At 40.3% G+C, this 23,068-nt stretch overlaps 2 protein-coding genes across 2 annotated transcripts in view; one reads left to right on the top strand and one right to left on the bottom strand.

Moving 5' to 3' along the window:
* The window catches only part of LOC306856321 (uncharacterized protein), a 1,000,538-nt gene that overhangs the window by 543,836 nt on the left and 433,634 nt on the right, over window positions 1-23,068 (bottom strand). The window lies entirely within an intron of this gene.
* Window positions 940-21,829, top strand: LOC306849914 (uncharacterized protein; the record flags this gene model as incomplete). Its single annotated transcript, XM_079385298.1, has 4 exons — window positions 940-1,473; window positions 9,828-11,862; window positions 21,652-21,736; window positions 21,821-21,829. The coding sequence occupies exons 1-4, from the start codon at window positions 1,146-1,148 to the stop codon at window positions 21,827-21,829; spliced, it is 2,457 nt and encodes an 818-aa protein (XP_079241424.1). The 5' UTR covers window positions 940-1,145.

The raw sequence follows: 23,068 nt of genomic DNA, 5'->3' as shown, positions 1-23,068 counted from the left end.
TCCCAGTTTCAATTCCAATGCGGTTAAAAAAAATGTCAGAATAGTCCAACATTTAGATATCAAACATATTTACTTTGTGTGTCTTTTGCAAAACATTTAATTGCTGCTCAACCCCACGAACAAAAATCAGCCAGCTATATAACTACATAAGAGCTGTTTGTGTGCAAAATAGTGCTGCAAGATTCTGGATAAATTGAGATAATGTAACAAATTATTAGTATTATTATTATTATTATATAAAACTTTAAGAACACTTTACAATAAGGTTTCAGTTTTTAAAATTTTATAACATATTAATCAACATGATAATTAATAGATGAGTGACTTTTCCATTTGTTGACATGATTAGATTCAGATAAATATCATATATTATGTTGGGTGTGTCCATATTAGAGATAATCGCCATATTTAGAATTAAACCATCATATTTAAATCATATCATATAATAAAATACCATTAGTTGTTACTACTGTAAATCTATATCAAATTATTATGTTTTCAGAATCTCTCCATTTTAAAATGAATTTGTTTCTGTATTTTAAAAAATGATTTATATTAAGATATTTTAATGACAGTATATTTATTGAACAAAACTTATTTTAGTTTAAAAATAGTACAAACTTTGCTAAAGTGATTGTTTTGAACAAGTATTTACTTAGACGTTATTTTAGCTGAAGTATTTGTATCGATACTGTGTGCCGTCACCGCATAGATTTATAAGATTTTTAAACAAAATAAACAACTTGATTTATTTTCACACAAAATATGTTGCTGTTTGTTTACTATTTCTACTATCTTGCTGTTTGCTGCTCATCTAGAAGATTGCCTTTAGTTGTCATCTAACAATATGACGCCATGCTGATTGCTGACTCCATTCCCTCCAGTCCAGCAGGCGGCGCTAAAACACATTCGTTTGTTTTCCAAACACTATTCAACCTCAGAGGAAGAAGTTCAGTTTCACCATGATCTCTGTTGTTCTGTCGGGATACAAACAGTTAGAAATGTTGTTTCTGTAAACAGAGGAATACAGGGTTTGAATCAGCTCAGTAAACCTGTAATGTTCTGATCATCACAGTCTTGACTCAGTGTTGAAGCAAGCAGGAATATCTGGAGGAGAATCAGCTGAACTGAGATCTGCTGTGAAGATGGTGTTTGTTAAAGAGGAGAACATGAGAATAAAACACGAGGAACCAGAACCAGAACCGATGATAATAAAACATGAGGAACCAGAACCAGAACCCTGCAGAATAAAACACGAGGAGCCAGAACCAGACCTGAGGATAATAAAACATGAGGAACCAGAACCAGAGCCCGGTAGAATAAAACACGAGGAACCAGAACCAGAACCCTTCAGAATAAAACAGGCGGAACCAGAAACCTGTAGAATAAATCAAGAGGAATCAGAACCCTTCATAATAAAACACGAGGAACCAGAACCAGAACCCTGCAGAATAAAACAGGAGGATCATGGAGGTTGGTCTTTATTCTTCATTAATAATGATTGTTGTACATTCGGTTTTCAATAATTTAACAGGGTGCCTGCAGATCCCTAAAAGCTTACATTCCACCTATTTAGCTTTAAAATGTCTTAAATCCACAGGTCTTAAAAATGCAATGGTTTATTTTATTTTCTCTCGTTGCTTTTTTAAAGCTTTTTCTTGTGAGACAGATTCACTTTGTTTTTAGTGTGATCTCAAACATTTTGCGGGCACCTATTTTCTTGCTGAAGTGTTTTTTGCATAAAAGTCAATGGAGTCATGCTTAAATTTGATGTATATGCATGAACGTAATCCATTATAGCTCATGTATCATGCAGTTTTTGTGAAACGTCATCAGTCGTCGCCCAAGTACTGTTCCAATACATATTTCACATCGAGCCAAGTACACTACAGTTCAAATCCCCGGATGTGTTCTTGCTCCGCCCCTTTTATCAAGGATGCATCCAGAGGTGTGACCAATCAAAAAGCAGTTTAGGGAATGCGTTCAAAGACACATCTAGCCAACAAGTGAAGCAGATGTTGTCACGTGACTGAATTTTGGTTCGTTTCAGCTGGTTCGGACCAGAACAAACAGTGTGGTGTGAAAAGGAACCAAAACGGCTAAAAATAACTACAATGTATAATTTTTTGCCTTTGGTCCGGACCAAATGAACCGAACTACAGACGTGAAAGCACCCTTAGGCGAGCTGACTGACGTTATCAAGTACGCTGCTGTTCCATTTGCAGAATTGCCGGACTTGTGTCCTCCCGTCCTCAGGAGTTTGCACTCCCGAGTCGAACTTGCGAAGTCCGAACTACCGACAATTTAACATCAATTTATGAAAAGTTTAACAAAAATTACGTTTAGGGCCCAATGAAATGTTTTATTTTTTCCAACCTTATGTTTTATTGCAGGGGTGTCAAACTCAGTTCCTGGAGGGCCACAGCCCTGCACAGTTTAGATGCAACCCTAATTAAACACACCTGATCCAGCTAATCAAGTCATTACGGCTTATTTGAAAACTACATGGTATGCATGTTGGAGCAGGGTTGGAACTAAACTATGCAGGGCTGCGGCCTACAGGAACTGAGTTTGACACCCCTGTTTTATTGTTACCAGATTCTGTTTTAGCATGTCTAGTTATTTGAAAGTATAAAAACAAGTTTCATTTATTTATTTATTTATTTATTTATCACAATAGCCTTATGATTTTTCCCCTCAGAAATTCTGTGTTGTGTATTTACATTTTAAGGCATAAAACATTCATTTAATTTATCTTTTAATTAATGAAAATTAAACAAATCTTATTTTTTGCTAAATAAAGGGGATTTAATATTACTATTACATAACAGTGATTATATAATGATTATTCCTTAAAATATAACGGCAGGGGAAACACTGCCATTTGAGTGATTTATAAATGAGTAAAAGTACTTATCAGTCAATCCTAAATGTAACTGGAAGCCAGTGTAAGGACCTGAGGACTGGTGTGATATGCTCAAATCTGTCTCCAGAATCACACTAAGATTCTTGACTTGATTTTTAGTTGTTTGATCCCTAGAGTCAAGGTATGCATTTACCTTGAGCATTTCATCTTTGTTTCCAAATGCAATGACTTCAGTTTACTCCTTGTTTAACTGAAGAAGTTTTGGCACATCCAACTGTTCATTTCATCAATGCACTGGCAGAGGGAGTCAATGGGACTGTAGTCATTTGGAGATAAGGCTAGTCATCTGCATAGCTGTGAGATTCAAGATTCAAGAGTTTTATTTGTCACATACACAATTATACAGAGTATAACCAGCAGTGAAATGTAGGTCAGGTCCGCTCCAAGGACAGTGCAATTATAAAGTATACAAATATTAAGAGAAGAAAAGTAGAAAAAAATTAAATAAAAGAATAAAATAAAAGGTAAGATAAAAAATATAAATATAAATGTGCAGGTCAGTATGTTGTTGACTTAAATAGTAATAAGAGGAATGTGCAAAAAAGTTGTACAGGGTATTTAAATAGCAGCAATATGAGGTAGAGAAAAATTATGAATAGCTTATTGATATGGTGATATTTACATGGAGTCAAGTGATGTTATGACACAGAGTTGGAGTTTAGGAGCCTGATGGCCTGGAGGAAGAAGCCCCTCCTAAGTCTCTCAGTTTTTGCCATCAGGCTACGGAAGCGCTTACCAGATGGAAGCAAAGTGAATAGATGGTTACCAGGGTGATTAGAGTCCTTGATTATTTTGACAACTCTATTTTTGCAGCGTTTGAGGTAGATGTCCTGCAGAGAGGGGAGAGCAGACCCTGAGATGCGCTCAGCTAAGCGCACAACTCTCTGTAGTGCTTTGCAGTCCTGATTGGAGCTGTTTCCATACCACACTGAGATGCACTGAGTCAATACACTTTCTATGGTCCCTGAATAGAAAGTTTTCAGGATTGCTGGTGAGACCCTGAATTTCCTCAGCTGTCGCAGATGGTACAGTCTTTGCCTGGCTTTCTTGACCTGTGTTTGGATGTGTGTAGTCCAAGTCAGGTTCTCGGAGATGTTTACACCGAGGTACTTGAAGCTACTCACCCTCTCCACAGGGGTCCCACTGATCATAAGAGGAGTGTAGGGCTGCTGCTGTCTCTTCCTGAAGTCCATGATCAGCTCTTTAGTTTTGCTCACATTCAGAGAGAGACAGTTGTCGTGGCACCATGATGTGAGACTCTCTACCTCATCCAAGTATGCGGTCTCATCGTTGTTGGAGATGAGGCCCAGAACCGCAGTATCATCAGCGAATTTGACAATAGATGTGGAGCTGTGAGAGGACACACAGTCATGCGTGTAGAGAGAGTAGAGCAGGGGACTCAGGACACAGCCCTGTGGGGCTCCTACGTTCAGGGTGATGGAGTTTGAGGTGAACTGGCCAACTTTCACCACTTGAGGTCTGCCGGTGAGGAAGTCTTGAATCCAGTCACAGAGTGAGGAGTTTAGGCCGAGGTCTGTGAGTTTAGATGCCAGCTTGATGGGGACTATAGTATTGAAAGCTGAGCTATAGTCAATGAATAGCAGCCTTACATAATTCCCATTGTTGCTGTCCAAGTGTGTGAGGGAAGAGTGGAGGACGTGAGAAATGGCATCGTCCGTGGATCTGTTTGGGCGATAGGCAAACTGAAGAGGGTCCAGAGTATCAGGGATGGAGGAGCAAATGTGGCTCTTTACAAGTCTCTCAAAAACCTTCATGACTATAGATGTGAGTGCAACTGGGCGATAGTCATTCAGGCAAGAGGGTTTATTGTTCTTTGGCACAGGGATAATGATGGATTTTTTGAATGAGGTGGGGACCACGGAGGTAGCAAGGGACTCATTAAAGATAGACGTGAACAAACCAGCGAGCTGATCGGCGCAGGAACTCAGAACACGGCCGGTTATCCCATCAGGTCCGGCTGCTTTCCTGACGTTCACTCTCTTTAGCGCCCTCCGAACCTCATCCTCCGACACGGTGATTACAGGATCGTCGCTGCTCTGCCTGCTGCTTCCTGACGCGCTGGTCCGCAGAGATGCGCCGCCACCGTTGCCATCGAAGCAGCCGTAGAAGATGTTTAACTCGTCGGCCAGCAACGGATCTGCTCTCACCTCCGCGGAGGATTTGTTTCCGAAGTCACAGATGGTCCTCAGTCCCTGCCACATCCGTCGAGAGTCGTTGAGCTGGAAATGAGACTCAATTCTCTCTCTGTATCTGTGTTTAGCGGCTCTTACTGCACGACGGAGAGCATAGCACGATGCTTTGTACTCGCTCGTATTCCCAGACAGAAGAGCCTCATTGTAAGCGGCAGTGCGTGTGTTAACCGCGGCACGGATTGTTCTGTCCACCCACGGTTTCTGATTGGAGAATGTCCTTATCGTTATTGTTTCTGTAGCTTGCTCGGTTAGCGTGTTTACGAAGCTTAATGCTACATCCGTGAACTCGCTGACGTCAGAAGAACTCGCCCGGAACATGTCCCAGTCGACGTCATCAAGCGCCGCCTGCAGCATAGTCTCTGAGTGGGAGGACCAGCGCGTCACTACTCTCTGCACCGGAGGTTCCTGAACGAGCCTTTGTTTGTATCCCGGTGTTAGAAAAATGGCGGCATGGTCCGATTTGCCAAAAGCCGGTAGTGAGCGGGCTTTGTAGGCATACTTGAACTGAGTGTAGCAATGATCCAGTGTGTTTGGTCCTAGTTGGACAGGATACATGTTGATGGAAGTTCGGCATGACCTGTCTGAGGTTGGCTTTGTTAAAGTCCCCCGCGATGATGAAGGCAGCGTCAGGATGTTTGTTAATGTAGCCGCTGAGCACATCGTGAAGCTTAGACAAAGCCAAGCCGGTGTCTGCCTGTGGTGGAATGTACACAGCAGTACACACATGTACACACATGGTGCTTTTCCACTGCATGGTACGACTCGACTCGACACGGTTCAGAACGGCACAACACGGCTAAGTTCGGCTCATTTTGTGTTTCCAGTGCAGTTTAGTACCGCTTTTCACATGTCGTTATAGTTGCGCCGCCTCTACTGCCGTTACTCCTGAAAAACCTTTTAATTCTTGCTCTCGCTGGATCCGCTCCTTGGCTATCAACGAGAGGAACATCTGTACTTCCTCAACAGACAACGAAACAGACATTTTTTGGTTGTTTAAAAAAGGTGCGCTTATTCAAAACAGTTGCATTCGATCCTTCGCTGGCTGTGCTGATTTAAATCTAGTGGGTCTGTTGTGTCTCGTGTCTCTGAAAGTTCAATGACGCCGGGAGTGACGATTTTCTCCGGGCCAATCAGTGATCAGCAGAGTTTAAACGTCATGTTTTGGTAACGATACGGCTCGCTTGGAACCTCGGCTGAGGTGGTACTAAAAAAAGTTCCAGGTATCAGGTACTGTTCCCAGTGGAAAACCCGCCAAAAGTGAGCTGTACTGAACCGTGCCATGCAGTACTATGCAGTGGTAAAGCGCTTTTGGGTACACCTTGCTTGTGCTGGGTTGGACCCCCTTTTGCCTTCAGAACTACCTTAATTCTTCATGGCATAGATTCAACTAGGTGTTGGAAACATTCCTCAGAGATTTTGGTCCATATTGACATGATAGCATCACACAGTTGCTGCAGATTTGTCGGCTGCACATCCATAATGCGAATCTCCTGTTCCACCACATCCCAAAGATGCTCTATTGGATTGAGATCTGGTGACTGTGGAGGCCATTTGAGTAAAGTGAACTCATTGTCATGTTTAAGAAACCTTTGTGACATGGTGCATTATCCTGCTGGAAGTAGCTATCAGAAGATGGGTACACTGTAGTCATAAAGGGATGGACATGGTCAGCAACAATACTCAGGTAGGCCCTGGCATTTAAACGATGCTCAATTGGTACTAAGGGGCCGCCAAGAAAATATCCCCCACACCATTACACCACCACCAGCAGCATGAACAGTTGAGACAAGGCAGGATGGATCCATGCTTTCATGTTCTTTACGCCAAATTCTGACCCTACCATCTGAATGTAGCAGCAGAAATCGAGACTCATCAGACAAGGCAACATTTTTCCAATCTTCTATTATCCAAAACGCACCATTAGCTTAATCGGAGCAGCAACAATTTTTTAAATACATTTCATGTAATGTTTATTAAAATGACAGGATTTTGCTAAATAAATCATCTAGTTCATGCATTAAGTTCATACATATTTTAATATGAACAACTATTATTAATTTCTATGAAGTTATACTTTTTCTTATTAATGTCACACTGAAGTTGTGACTTTAAGCTCACCTTAAAATAATATGAAATCTTTAAAAAATACAGCTTGAGGAAAGCATCATGTAGTTGTAGTCCTGCTACTGATGCTTCTGATAATGGAGTCACCCACTATCATGGTGCGTTCACACCAGATGCAAATGAAGCGTTAAGCGTGAGTGATTTACCTGCAGCGCGAATGAGGCGATGCGAAATACGCGATTCGCGCAAGTTGAAAAATCTGAACTTTGGCGGATATTTCGCGCCGCGTTAACCAATCAGGAGCTTGCTCTAGTAGTGACTTGATTATGAGCGGAGGCAGAAATCAAAACAACAATAGAGGACAAAATCATCGACGCTGTATGTGGATACACGGAGCTGTACCATAGACCAAAGATTACCTGTTAGATTTACCCAAAACAAATTATATCTTATGTTTATCCACTACAGAGACATCAGGGCAGCGGCAAATGTAAGAAGGACTAGCCGAGGTTATGCTCCTCTCTTCGGGATACATGAGCACGAGTCCGGTGATCGCCTGGAGCTCACGGCTCCGAAATCGGCGAAGCACATTTTCAAATAGGGGCTGTTTTTATAAATAAACCGCAGATTTGAGTTTTAAACCACTACATTCTCGCCTGAAATACACACGTCCAGTGTTTCCATAGCACATAAAGGGCTGATTTTATTTGCCAAATTCTATACATATGCTCTCTGTGGCAGTCATACCTGTGTGCCTGGCAGAAGCCCCGCCCATGACGCGAATTCGCGTCTGTTGTACAGTGAATTTCACGTGCAAATGAAGCGAATTTCACGCGCAAATGAAGCGACTAAACCCAAAATTTTCACGCGTCCAACTACGCGCGATTTATTCACGCAAGTCGCGTCCGGTGTGAACGCACTGTCAGAGTCCTGGGCTCAGCTGCGCTCTGAGCTGAATGCCGCTGTATGATCGACCTCGAGCATCTGTTAGTAGCGATGTTAGCTGCTGGCTGATTCGATCCATATTCGATCACATTTGTGGAATCCTCACCCACATTCATTAATGCTTCAAATCTGTTTTCAAGGTGGATAGGGGGTGGTAGAATACCAGTGTTTGCAAGCCTCGTCATAGCCGTATCTGGGGTAGAGGATGCTACCACAGCAAAATTAGATACTCGTGACAATTTGATGTCTCGAGTGTCTTTGGGTCTCGCTCCCTGTTAGGGCCATCGATTAGTCTGTCGATCAGTTTCAGCTTGTTCCTCTACACTTGGTATTAACTGTTGAGATTCACTGAACTCACCGTATGCTGAGGGGGTTCATGATGACAATTTGCTGTGTGTTCTGCCTGTTTTGGAAGTCCAGCAAGTAACTTTTCTTTCAAGAACCGCAATTCTTTGTAGAAGTCTGTGGCAGTTCATGCAGCAAGTAGATTCCACAAGAGGCATTTTCTTTCTGGTCTGTTTGAAAGTAGGCAGCTGTATTTTCCTGTCTCCGGAATGCAAGCTGCTGGCAGTGGGAGGCAAAAGCCCCCTTCTTCGTAGTATTATTCCAGTCCCCGAAAAGTTTTTATTTTAATGCTTGTGCCAAAATTGTTGTTTGAGCACTGTGCTGATCTGCTGTAGTTCAAATCTTTTCGGATCGGGAAGAGATGTTTTCGATGCTCAAGAACGTCCTTTGGGTATTGATCATTGAGCCCATAGTTTGTGCCTTTCAGTTGTCTGCCTTGCCTCTGAACCAGTTCTTTTTGTTTATAATGTTCGAATTTTGCGATGATTGGACGTGGGTGATGGCTGTTGTTTTGGGATCTGAGCCGATGCACGCGGTGAAAAGCAATATTCTGTAGTTTCAGCTGGTAATTTTGAGTTGTTTTATCATGAAATCCTTAACTGACTTCTCTGGGTCGTCTGGGGTTTGTTCCGGGATGCTTGTGAAAACTAAATTGTCCCTCATGCTTCGTAATTTTAAGTCCAGAATGCTCTCTTTCATGGCTTTGTTTTGTGCAACAATGGAGGTGAGTTGAGCGATAAGAGTGTGAACGGAGAACGGAGAATATTGTTTTCTTTGGTAAGAGTGTCTATCTGTTCTTGGCTGAATTCTAAGCTGTGTCGTAGTTCTTGAAAGTCCTTGTGTATATTAGCACAATCCTTGCATCAAGTCCGGAAAGTTTGTTTTCAATGGCGAGTAGAATGTGGCTTACCTCTGTGCAGCACGGCGGTTTAGGTGATGTGGATGGTGTTGTACCTGTACTGGATAGTGAATCGGGAGGTTGTCTGTAATTTTTATTTTTTTGTTGTCATCTGGTTTGTCCTTGTTCATGGTGCTGTAGAGTCTATCGTAATTTGTGTCGATATATTCCTTAAGGCAATCCTGGTTGCAAAGCGTTAGAAGAAAAATGCAAAACCGTGTATGTAATGTAATGACTCAGTGATATGTAATTGTTTTAAGTGTTTTTGGTTTGTTTGCGTTATGTAAATCTCCATTGAAACTGATTGTATTTCTGCCCATTTTGGCCAGTACACTCCTGGGAAAGAGATTTTTAATAGAGTCTTTTCTGGTTAAATAATGGTTAAATAAAAAAAATGTCCCACTTGATTTTCATCATGTTAATGTTTTCATTTTAGGCCTGATGAAAGTGAAAGAAGAACGAGATCTGAATGAAATGGAGGAGAAGCATCAGGATCAGAAAGCTCATGATGTCACCACTGGAGAAACATCAGGGAGTTGCTCCAAAACTGAAAACGGTTGCTCACAAAGCAACATTCAAATAACAGAAGTCAAAAAGCCTTTCAGCTGCTCTGAGTGTGGAAACGCTTTCACACGCAAACGAAGCCTTAAATATCACATGTTCATGCATACGGGAAAAAAGCCTTTCACCTGCTCTCAGTGTGGAAAGGCATTCAATCGCGAGAAATACCTTAAGAATCACATGAGTACTCACAGTGAAATAAAGCCTTTCACCTGCTCTGAGTGTGGAAACGCTTTCAAACAGAAAAGAAGCCTTGACGCACACATGATGATTGTTCATGCTGGAATAATCCCTTTCACCTGCTCTCAGTGTGGAACCACTTTCAAACAGAAAAGAAGCCTTAACAATCACATGTTAATTCATACAGGAAAAAAACCTTTCACCTGCTCTCAGTGTGGAAAGAGTTTCACACAGGAAAGAAGTCTTAAGGTGCATATGCATATTCATACTTTAGACAGGCAATCAACCTGTCCTCAGTGTGGAAAGACTTTTACGTGTAAAGGAAGCATGAAGAAGCACATGTTAATTCATGCTGGAATAAAGCCTTTCATCTGCTCTGAGTGTGGAAAGGGTTTCATATGTGAAAGTCAACTTAAATATCACATGGTAGTTCATGCTGGAATAAAGCCTTTCAGCTGCTCTCAGTGTGAAAAGAGTTTCACACAGGAAAAAAATCTTAAGAAGCATATGCGTATTCATAGTTTAGACAAGCAATCAGCCTGTCCTCAGTGTGGAAAGATTTTTGTGTATGAAGGAAGCCTGAAGGAGCACATGTTAATTCATACTGGAATAAAGCCTTTCATCTGCTCTGAGTGTGGAAACGCTTTCAGACGCAAACGAAGCCTTAAATATCACATGTCCATGCATACGGGAAAAAAGCCTTTCACCTGCTCTCAGTGTGGAAAGGCATTCAATCGCGAGAAATACCTTAAGAATCACATGAGTACTCACAGTGAAATAAAGCCTTTCACCTGCTCTGAGTGTGGAAACGCTTTCAAACAGAAAAGAAGCCTTGACGCACACATGATGATTGTTCATGCTGGAATAATCCCTTTCACCTGCTCTCAGTGTGGAACCACTTTCAAACAGAAAAGAAGCCTTAACAATCACATGTTAATTCATACAGGAAAAAAACCTTTCACCTGCTCTCAGTGTGGAAAGAGTTTCACACAGGAAAGAAGTCTTAAGGTGCATATGCATATTCATACTTTAGACAGGCAATCAACCTGTCCTCAGTGTGGAAAGACTTTTACGTGTAAAGGAAGCATGAAGAAGCACATGTTAATTCATGCTGGAATAAAGCCTTTCATCTGCTCTGAGTGTGGAAAGGGTTTCATATGTGAAAGTCAACTTAAATATCACATGGTAGTTCATGCTGGAACAAAGCCTTTCAGCTGCTCTCAGTGTGAAAAGAGTTTCACACAGGAAAAAAATCTTAAGGTGCATATGCGTATTCATAGTTTAGACAAGCAATCAGCCTGTCCTCAGTGTGGAAAGATTTTTGTGTATGAAGGAAGCCTGAAGGAGCACATGTTAATTCATACTGGAATAAAGCCTTTCAGCTGCTCTGAGTGTGGAAACGCTTTCAGACGCAAACGAAGCCTTAAATATCACATGTCCATGCATACGGGAAAAAAGCCTTTCACCTGCTCTCAGTGTGGAAAGGCATTCAATCGCGAGAAATACCTTAAGAATCACATGAGTACTCACAGTGAAATAAAGCCTTTCACCTGCTCTGAGTGTGGAAACGCTTTCAAACAGAAAAGAAGCCTTGACGCACACATGATGATTGTTCATGCTGGAATAATCCCTTTCACCTGCTCTCAGTGTGGAAACACTTTCAAACAGAAAAGAAGCCTTAACAATCACATGTTAATTCATACGGGAAAAAAACCTTTCACCTGCTCTCAGTGTGGAAAGAGTTTCACACAGGAAAGAAATCTTAAGGCGCATATGCATATTCATACTTTAGACAGGCAATCAACCTGTCCTCAGTGTGGAAAGACTTTTACGTGTAAAGGAAGCCTGAAGAAGCACATGTTAATTCATACCGAAAAAAGACCTTTCAGCTGCTCTCAATGTGGAGAGAGTTTTAGTGAGAAAAGACACTTTAATGTGCATGTAAGTAAACACACTTCAGAATAGTCTTTCATTTGTCTTTAATGTAGAAACACTTTCACTTGTAAAGGAAGCCTTGAGAATAGTGTTGTCAAAAGTACCGACCGCGATACCATTCGGTACTGAAATTTTAAAAACGTTGATTTCCCGCTAAGATTTGAGCGCTGTTGAGCAGATTCTTAAACTGCGCTGACTGAGAGCGTGAAGGAATGATCATTGAAGCCAATCACAGATGAATCTATTGAGTGCATGAACACAATGACCAATCAGTGCCGTTTAAAATCTGCTCAACAGCACTCAAATCTTAGCAGGAAATGGACGTTTTTAAAATTTCAGTACCGAATGGTATCGTGGTCGGTACTTTTGACAACACCACTTGAGTCGAATGATAATTCAACCTGGTGAAAAGCCTTTGGTAACACTTTATTTTGATGGGTCCACAACAGACTTGCAATGTTTCTCATAGTCAGTATGTTGTATGTCAACTTATTCTACTAACCCTATATACCTAAACTAACAGTCTACTACTAGACTACTAGAGTTTATAGACATGTAGTTGCAAAGTTACTTATAGTTAGTAGAATGTCTAAAGTGTACTATAAAAATAAAGTGTAACCAAGCCTTTTACTTGCTCTCAGTGTGGAAAGAGTTTCACCTGTAAACAAGGATTTATCTAATGGCAATATTTAAATTGTAATGCATTAAGCGTTTCTCAGAAATTGTCTAAATTAATTACTTCTGGAGAAAACATCTACAAGTCTATGCTATGATTAAAGTGCTCTATTGTGACATTGAAAGTATACTGAAAGTCAACGGTGACTTATGTAGTCCTTTTAAAATCCAGAGAGGTATAAGATCAGGTTGTGCCTTTTCAGGCATACTGTATTTGATATAGAACCAATAGAATTAGAGTAGAGTTAGATGGTTTTAAATGTGAAAACTTCTTTCCCCCGATAAAATTTCAGCATATGCTGATGAAATAATGGTTTCAATTAGTGGGCAGTATTAAATTGATAAGTTGACATTGTTAATAGTTATGGAACATTTTCTTCTGCAAAAGTAAATTAGGCCAAAACTGCAGCATGCTTAGTTGGAAAGAGGAGAAAATGGTTTTGCCAGGCAGAGTGAGCAGGTCCCAGTGTGGTTTAAAATACCTTGCAAACTTCCTAGGCGATGAATCAACCAATCAGAAAAACTGGGAGAATGTGTGAAAATGTTGAGGGAAGATTAGAAAGGTGTGGAAATGGCTATTGCCTAAAATGTCTTTTAGGGGAAGGGCTCTAATTATGAATAAACTGGTAGCCTCCTCGCTGTGGCACAGATTATCGGTTTTATCGGTTAGCCTCCTTTTGGGATTCTTGAAAAAATAAAGTATCTAGGGTTGTGTTATATCTTTTAAAATAAGAAGGTGGTCAAGGCATTGTAGACCTTAAGAGTAGAAAAGCAGCCTTTAGGTTACAGTTTGTTCAGAAATTTTTATACAAGTCAAATGTATCATTGACTGGATTACCTTTTTGCCTTTTAAGTAAGGTTGGTGGGTGGGGTTTGGGCAAAATCTTTTCTGGACGGACTGCACTAAATTCGATTTGAGGTGTATTTCTCCTTTTTATGAAAGCATGAGATCCTTGGCCTACATGTCTTTACACTGTTTTTTAGAAGAACCTCTGATTAACGGTGCACGTGTTGATTCAACACCTTGGTTAAAACAGGTTTTGATGACATGCTTAGATTGTGAAAATGAAGAGCCTAATGGAGGTGGCTGGTAAGGCTCTGGACAATAATATGGCCTTTGCACAGAAACTGGGCATAAGATCAACAAGGACAATTCATCTTCTGTTAAAAAAAAGAGACATTGAGTAAAGAAGACTGGCCTGTTTTATCATTACAAACTGTCTTCCATGCACATTGAAAAAGTCATGTGACTTTAAGCTATAAGACGGGATAACTTGACTAGCAGCGGACCAATCTCATTCACAATATCTATATGTTGTTCTGGTCATTCTGAAATGCCTGAGGAAAGTCTGTCACTGAAGTATTTCTGTATAATTACTGTCTTACATGACTGTGTTCCCAAGCAGCAGCATCCACCTCTGAAAGTAATGACTGTATTTATTGTTACATCTGCTCGCTCTGAGGTGCAAGCCATTTATGTCATATATGAAAATGATTACATTCAGTGGCTTCTCCTATATTCTGATATTTGGTGCCACAGTTTACCAGGAAGTGACGATTTTGTTCTCTTTGACTTGTTGAATGGAAACGGTGGTTTATTCGCATATGTTTATGACATATTCCAGTTTTGTGCATAAGTTTAATTCGAATCATTGGATGGAAACATAGCTTAAGAAGGTGCAAAATTTTGAAGACATTTGGAGTGTACAAAACTTGCTGTTTTGGGTTGATGTATTGTCTTTTTCTGAGATTATGGGATAATGTAATGAGGTGTTTGTAATTTTTTATTCTTTTTTTTATAGAGTTTTGCATTTAATAAAGGTGTTATAAAATTTTATTCTCTCTCTCTCAATTCAATTCAAAATTGCTTTATTGGCATGACTGTAAAAAATACAATATTACCAAAGCTTGAAATACCGTGCCCTCCATAAGTATTGGAACAGTAAAGACAGAATTGCTCTGTTGCCTGTGGAGTCAAGAGTTTTGCAAATATGATTAAAAGATGAATATGAGACAAAACTACAGAATGTCACATTTTATTATTAGCCGTTTCAACATGTTTTACCAAATAAAAAGTTCAGCACTTTTAGAGTTCATCCCACTCATTGATGTGAACATAAGTATTGGGACAGTTGAACATAAGGCAGATATAAAAGATTAAAAGCTATTATTTAGTTGCAGATCCCTTGCACACAATCACAGCAGTGAGTCTGTGACCCATAGACATCACCAGACTCTTGCTCTCATCTTTGAAATACTTTTCCCAGCCTTTAATGCAGCCAATCCCAATTGTTGCTTGTTTTGGGGAGTTTCTGCCTTTACTCTCCTCTCCAGCTGGTGTTCAATCGGATTTAAATCTGGAGATTGACGAAGAAAAGGCCGCACAGCTGAGGCACTTGTGATCCTGCCTTAGCAACTTTTATGTTTGTTGTTAATTCAATTAATTGTTTATGCTCTCTCTCGATCTCTCTTTTTCTCTCTCTGTGTTGGACAGTGCTTGTGTCAAGTGTTGAAGTCATTGGTTTGTTAATGAAATACTGTTATTATAGTGTAAAATTGCACTTTATTATTACACATTGTGTAGCTGTTCATTCTAAAGGTCCAGTCTGTCTTCTAATTTTTATGTAATTGTTACTCTTTGACATATTGAGTAAAACCTATGGACCAAGGCCTGTTGTGACATCTTGATTAATCCCAGTCCTATGGTAGAGTTCCCTCTTACTTGAATGTAGCTCACTCACTTGCCCTAACACACGTGCACACTCACATACACCTGGCTCTCTATCTCTCTCCCTCCCAGTGTTGAAATTAAGTTATAATTACCTCATTAAATTGTGATAAAATATGTTATTAATTCATTTTGGAAAGATATTTCATGTCTTTACTTGTCACTTTAGTTAACACTTTACACTGCTACAGTTGAAGTTTGAAGCCGTGCTGGTAGTAAAAATATTTTGATGGTAGTAAAACAGGTAGTAAAAAGGTAGTAAATTCAATTAAAGAATCTCTGTATAAACCCTGTCATGTATCCCGAAGAGAGGAGCATAACCTCAGCTAGTCCTTTTGACATTTGCCGCTGGCTCTGATGTCTCTGTAGTGGATAAACATAAGATATAATTTGTTTTGGATAAATCTAACAGGTAATCTTTGGTCTATCGTACAACTCCAGGTATCCACATACAGCGACAATGATTTTGTCCTCTATTGTTTCGCATTTCTGCCTCCGCTCGTAATCATGTTACTACTAGAGCAAGCTCCTGATTGGTTAGCGCGGTGCGAATGTCCGCCAAAGTTCAGATTTTTCAACTTGTGCGATTCGCGCGAATCACGCGTTACGCACGTCAAACGCCCGAAACGCTCAATTCGCACCGCGTCATTCGCCCGAAACACTCAATTCGCGCCGCAGGATGTCTATTCGCGTCTTTGCATTGACTTAACATGTAAATCACTCGCGCTTGACGCTTCTTTCGCGTCTGGTGCGAACGCACCATGAGCCTTTATTACCCAAGGCCAGTTTATATCAATCATTCCTCTTCATGGCATGGCGGGACTGTATTTGTTCCCCATTAGCGTCTAGCGACGCAGTACGAGTGAAGTATCGAAAGGGAACGTACTCGGTTACTTACAGTAGGTAGTCAACCAGAATGCCCATTACCGCCGTGCTTACCATCGTGGTAATGCCGCAGCGGCAAATGCAAATCACTCAGATGTGAAAGTTGTTCGTGAAATCAACACCAGGTGGAGCAAAGCGACGGTTCACGCGCTTGTTCAATAAATTGGAAATATGAAGTAGGTCTGCGCGGGACTGTTTTTTCAGTTCCACTCCCGCAAGGTTATATTCTGCACCCACCCGCTCCCACTAAATATATTCACTCTTTGTTCACCTGCTGCGCTGTCAGCTAAGAATAATTTTCTTCCCGACCCGGCTGTTCTTGCTAAATTTAGATCTCCTTTCAAGAATCTCACATTTAAATTTCCGCTACTGAAAGAGAGAGAGGCTAACAAATAAAAGTGTAGTCTGCACAAAATTGTATATATTTTATTTGTCTTGTCAAGTCTTTAATTTGTTGACTTTGACTTGAATTTATCAATCTTAAGACACAAAATTCGTTTAACATTTTATGCAACACAGTAGGGAAAAAAGTGTCAGAGAAAATAAAAATGTTGTACAAAAATTATTTATTTTTATTCGTCTTGTCATTCGTTTAACATTTACAACACAATAGGAAAAAGTGTCACAGAGAGAGAGAAAAAAAGTAGTCTACGTTGTACAAAAATAGCCTATTGGTTATTTTTATTCTTCTTGTCAAAATACTAAATTTGTTTGACACTTTTCTGTTAACAGTAGGAAAAGTGTCGCAGAGAAAAATAAACATAAATAGGACATCTGTCATCTTTTCCTACTGGGTTAACAGAAAAATGAAAAACAAATTTAGTATTTTGACAAGACGAATAAAAAATAACCAATAGGCTATTTTTGTACAACGTAGGCTACTTTTTTTCTCTCTCTGCGACACTTTTTCCTATTGTATTGTAAATGTTAAACGAATTGTATCCTGACGAATGTAGTACCCCTTTATTAGTTTTTATATTACAAAATACTATTTCGTTATATAATGTATTTGTTGAATAATGAACTTAAAGACGTTTTATTAATTTGTCCAGTAGGCTATTTACTGTAATTTCATTGTTTTGGATAAATCGTGGCCAGGTTTTATTTATTTGTTTCTTGTTTAATAATGGGAAATAAATAATACAATGTGCTCACATTTTCACTAAAATTAAAGAAGGAATTAAATTTTTAATAAATGTTCAACGATTTCTTAATTCAGGCGTGTCATGTGCAGGTGTTGTCTACTGTATTTCCTGTTAAATAAGGACAGATAAAGTATGTCCGTGACATGTAGAAATTGTAATGTTTATTGTAGGAATTATTAAATGTAAATTTCAAACATTTGTATTTGTGACAAATAATGTGACACTGACATTAGCATATCCACATTGAATATGCTTCCACTTTTAATGCTCCAATACAAAGTAAACTACCTTTTCTTTATTTTATGGTAATGTAACATATCATTCAATAATATAAATAATCCTGCACACCTGTTAAATTTGTAAATTTAAAATACAGTGTAGTGTAACACAGTAAAACGTAAGCACAGGCTCATTTACTATGCTGCTTGACTTCGTTCTGAATAACAAACGCACTAAAGGACTAAATTTGCTTCGGTGAATATTAATTATTTAACTAGTTTATCTTAGATTATAGACCAACTGCAACCAATTTCGGCAGAATGCAATGCAAAACACGAGGGAAATGTTCTCCAAAGCGTTCATATTCATACTTTTCAAAGTCTGTGGTTAAAGCGCCACTTAGCGGTAAAAGGCAGTAAATACACATTTTTAATGTTGTGCAATAACAATGTTTGAATTTTCCTTCTTATGGCCAATAATATATCATCTGCTGATATGTCATGCATCTCTACTCACTATTAATTACATTTTAATGTACTGTTATAAAGGAGCAATAGCAAAATTGCAGTCATGTTGTTTTATCATTGTTCCTATGGACACATGATAGTTCATATTCATAACAGCAAAACAGTACAACATGGTTTTGGCTTTGGTCTAATAATTTATAGACTAACTTTCCTGGATTTTTTTTTTCCAGCGCTCCCACAAATGAATGTAGTGTGTGAGGTTTTTTTTTTTAATAACACTTTATATCAGGGGTATCACACTCGGCTCCTGGAGGACAACTGTCCTAGCTTTGTTCTAAACCTGCTCCAACACACATATCTGTAGTTTTCAAACCAACCTAAAGGACTGTTTGTCATTTATTTATTCATGTATATTATTCATGTCCATTTTTTTATTTTGCAGAAAAAGTGAGATGTGCTTTCCCTAGTCTCAGCCTCAGATGTCATGCCCACAGACCGTTGGCTAAACCTCTGATACAAAGTGGAAACACTTCAAGAGTTTCGAAGTCTTCATCGGATTGGTTGAATTGTACAGGATTTCCGGGAGACGTGTGAGTCGCATTCTTTAACGTTCCACCTGGAAACGAAGATGCCATGACACCGAACTCCTCATGAAAGGAGAAAGCCGTCATGGGGGTGGTGATGGCGCAGTGGATAAGACACATGCCTTTGGTGTGAGAGACCCGGGTTCGAATCCACTGTGAGACACCAATGTGTCCCTGAGCAAGACACTTAACCCCTAGTTGCTCCAGAGGCGTGCGACCTCTGACATATATAGCAATTGTAAGTCGCTTTGGATAAAAGCGTCAGCTAAATGAATAAATGTAAATGTTTACAAATGTGATGACGAGCGCTTATCAGGATCAACTAACCGCTGGATTTTTTAAAGTATGTGAAATATTTAAAGTTCGTGGTACAGAATCTGTAAAATACGTCCTGAGAGTTTTATACACTGGCCTGTTATTGTGGTGACATTTCCATGCCCCGAAACATGACACTGAACGAAATGAACTGTGATTAGTTGTTTGACATGTCGATCAAACGGCCTCATGGGCAGGCCTTGGCCAATGAAAGCTGCCATGGATTCCAGACCTTCAGCCGTCAGTCTGAAGCTCTGGCTACGCAAGACAATGCTTTCCCTAAAGTAGACACAAAAAAAGTGGTTTTCTTGCAGGAATATCATAGCAAATTAAGTGTTACCATAAAAACCCTGCAAAATGATTACAGAAATACCACAAAAATATAACAAAAGAACCACAGGACCATTACAGGAAAGCCAGGTATTACTGCAGAAATATGACCTGAATAAGAACAGCTACTTTCCTTCATGAAAGAGTAAGTAAACTACAAACGATACGTCAAATGTGTCGACCGACTGAATCTCTTTGTCACAGAGTAAACACTTGTATGGTTTTCTCTCCAGTGTGATTTCTCTCGTGTCTTCTCAGGTCTACTGACCGACTGTATCTCTGGTCACAGTGTGAACACTTGTATGGTTTTCTCTCCAGTGTGATTTCTCTCGTGTCTTCTCAGGTCTACTGACCGACTGAATCTCTTGTCACAGTGTGAACACTTGTGCGGTTTCTCTCCAGTGTGATGTCTCTCGTGTCTTCTCAGATCTCCTGACCGACTGAATCTCTTGTCACAGTGTGAACACTTGTATGGTTTTCTCTCCAGTGTGGATCCTCTCGTGTCTTCTCAGATCTCCTGACCGACTGAATCTCTTGTCACAGTGTGAACACTTGTAAGGTTTCTCTCCAGTGTGATTTCTCTCGTGTCTTCTCAGGTCTCCTGACCGACTGAATCTCTTGTCACAGTGTGAACACTTGTACGGTTTTCTCTCCAGTGTGATTTCTCTCGTGTCTTCTCAGGTCTCCTGACCGACTGAATCTCTTGTCACAGTGTGAACACTTGTAAGGTTTCTCTCCAGTGTGATTTCTCTCGTGTCTTCTCAGATCTCCTGACCGACTGTATCTCTTGTCACAGTGTGAACACTTGTGCGGTTTTCTCTCCAGTGTGATTTCTCTCGTGTCTTCTCAGATCTCCTGACCGACTGTATCTCTTGTCACAGTGTGAACACTTGTACGGTTTTCTCTCCAGTGTGATTTCTCTCGTGTCTTCTCAGATCTCCTGACCGACTGAATCTCTTGTCACAGTGTGAACACTTGTGCGGTTTTCTCTCCAGTGTGATTTCTCTCGTGTCTTCTCAGGTCTCCTGACCGACTGAATCTCTTGTCACAGTGTGAACACTTGTACGGTTTTCTCTCCAGTGTGATTTCTCTCGTGTCTTCTCAGGTCTCCTGACCGACTGAATCTCTTGTCACAGTGTGAACACTTGTAAGGTTTCTCTCCAGTGTGATTTCTCTCGTGTCTTCTCAGATCTCCTGACCGACTGTATCTCTTGTCACAGTGTGAACACTTGTGCGGTTTTCTCTCCAGTGTGATTTCTCTCGTGTCTTCTCAGATCTCCTGACCGACTGTATCTCTTGTCACAGTGTGAACACTTGTACGGTTTTCTCTCCAGTGTGATTTCTCTCGTGTCTTCTCAGATCTCCTGACCGACTGAATCTCTTGTCACAGTGTGAACACTTGTGCGGTTTTCTCTCCAGTGTGATTTCTCTCGTGTCTTCTCAGGTCTCCTGACCGACTGAATCTCTTGTCACAGTGTGAACACTTGTACGGTTTTCTCTCCAGTGTGGATCCTCTCATGTCTTCTCAGGTCTCCTGACTGACTGAATCTCTTGTCACAGTGTGAACACTTGTACGGTTTTCTCTCCAGTGTGGATCCTCTCATGTGTTTTCAGGTCTCCTGACCGACTGAATCTCTTGTCACAGTGTGAACACTTGTACGGTTTTCTCTCCAGTGTGATTTCTCTCGTGTCTTCTCAGATCTCCTGACTGACTGAATCTCTTGTCACAGTGTGAACACTTGTACGGTTTTCTCTCCAGTGTGATTTCTCTCGTGTCTTCTCAGATCTCCTGACCGACTGAATCTCTTGTCACAGTGTGAACACTTGTGCGGTTTTCTCTCCAGTGTGATTTCTCTCGTGTCTTCTCAGGTCTCCTGACCGACTGAATCTCTTGTCACAGTGTGAACACTTGTACGGTTTTCTCTCCAGTGTGGATCCTCTCATGTGTTTTCAGGTCTCCTGACCGACTGAATCTCTTGTCACAGTGTGAACACTTGTACGGTTTCTCTCCAGTGTGAACACTTGTACGGTTTTCTCTCCAGTGTGATTTCTCTCGTGTCTTCTCAGGTCTCCTGACCGACTGAATCTCTCGTCACAGTGTGAACACTTGTAAGGTTTCTCTCCAGTGTGATTTCTCTCGTGTCTTCTCAGATCTCCTGACCGACTGAATCTCTCGTCACAGTGTGAACACTTGTACGGTTTTCTCTCCAGTGTGATTTCTCTCGTGTCTTCTCAGGTCTACTGACCGACTGAATCTCTTGTCACAGTGTGAACACTTGTACGGTTTTCCCTCCAGTGTGATTTCTCTCGTGTCTTCTCAGGTCTCCTGACCGACTGAATCTCTTGTCACAGTGTGAACACTTGTGCGGTTTCTCTCCAGTGTGATTTCTCTCGTGTCTTCTCAGATCTCCTGACCGACTGAATCTCTTGTCACAGTGTGAACACTTGTACGGTTTCTCTCCAGTGTGAATAATCTGGTGCCGTTTTAAACACTGATCAGATTTAAAAGTCTTCACACACTCAAAGCACATGTACTCTCTCACACCAGTATGTATTTTCTGATGATTTTTCAAATGTTCTAGATGTGAAAAACTCTTTCCACACACAGAACATGAATGTGGCTTCTCCTTTGTATGAACTCTCAGGTGTTTCTTCAGGTCAGAAGCTCTCAAAAACATTTTCCCGCATTGATCACATGTGTGCAGTTTATCTCTAGTGTGGATGTTCCTGTGCTCCTTAAGGCCTGATGATTGTGTGAAACTCTTCCCACATTGATCACAAGTGAAAGGTTTCTCTCCAGAATGAACTCTCATGTGTCCCGGTAGGCTTCCTTTATGTGTGAAACTCTTCCCACATTGATTACATGTGAACGGTTTCTCTCCTGTGTGAACTCTCAAGTGAGCATCAAGACTATATTTGTATGCGAAACCCATTCCACACTGAGAGCAGATGATAGATTTATCCGTTCTCTTTTTCTTTACATTTTTCTGTTTGGTTTGAAAAGGTTTTTCTGCAGTTTGGACAATATTTTGTGCCTCAACTTCTCTCAATTCTTCATTCTCCTCGCTTTTTTCAGTCGACTCTAAAATAAAAGCAAAAACAGTTCATTTGTCAGTAGCTTGAAAAACAAGCAAAGAAAAGAGAAATGTGAAAGGACATAAGTGTAACAACGTAAAGTCAATTTCTATACAAAATTTTGTTCCTTTTGATGCAATTTTTTAAATTACACATGCCTGAAACTTTTAATGAATGAGGTACATTGATCTTCAAAATATCATTTTTAAAACATTATAGACACAAACCCCATGTTTCTACAAGGAGAACTGTTAAATGTTTGATCAACTACAAAATTATCTAACATTTGCTGCTCCATTCTATATCATTCATCCGCTTCTATTACAACAAACTAAATCTGCTTGAAACTTTACAACTCTCAGTATTGTTACAGCTTTGAAAGTGAAATGACATACGGCCAAGTATGGTGACCCATAGGGCCGGCGCAAGCTCAACTGCCGCTCTAGGCAAAACCCTGCCGTGCCGCCCACACTTCACTCTCATAATTAATACGATTTTAAATATGCATGTGAAAGACTGGAGAATTTGTTTATTGATACAACTGCATTAAAATAAAAGCAGACATGGGCATGTTTTCT

This window comes from Barbus barbus (genome assembly GCF_936440315.1).
Source record: "Barbus barbus genome assembly, chromosome: 3".
Lineage (NCBI taxonomy): Eukaryota > Metazoa > Chordata > Actinopteri > Cypriniformes > Cyprinidae > Barbus > Barbus barbus.
Note: the sequence above shows the minus strand (reverse complement) of the source record. Positions and strands in the feature narration are given on the sequence as shown.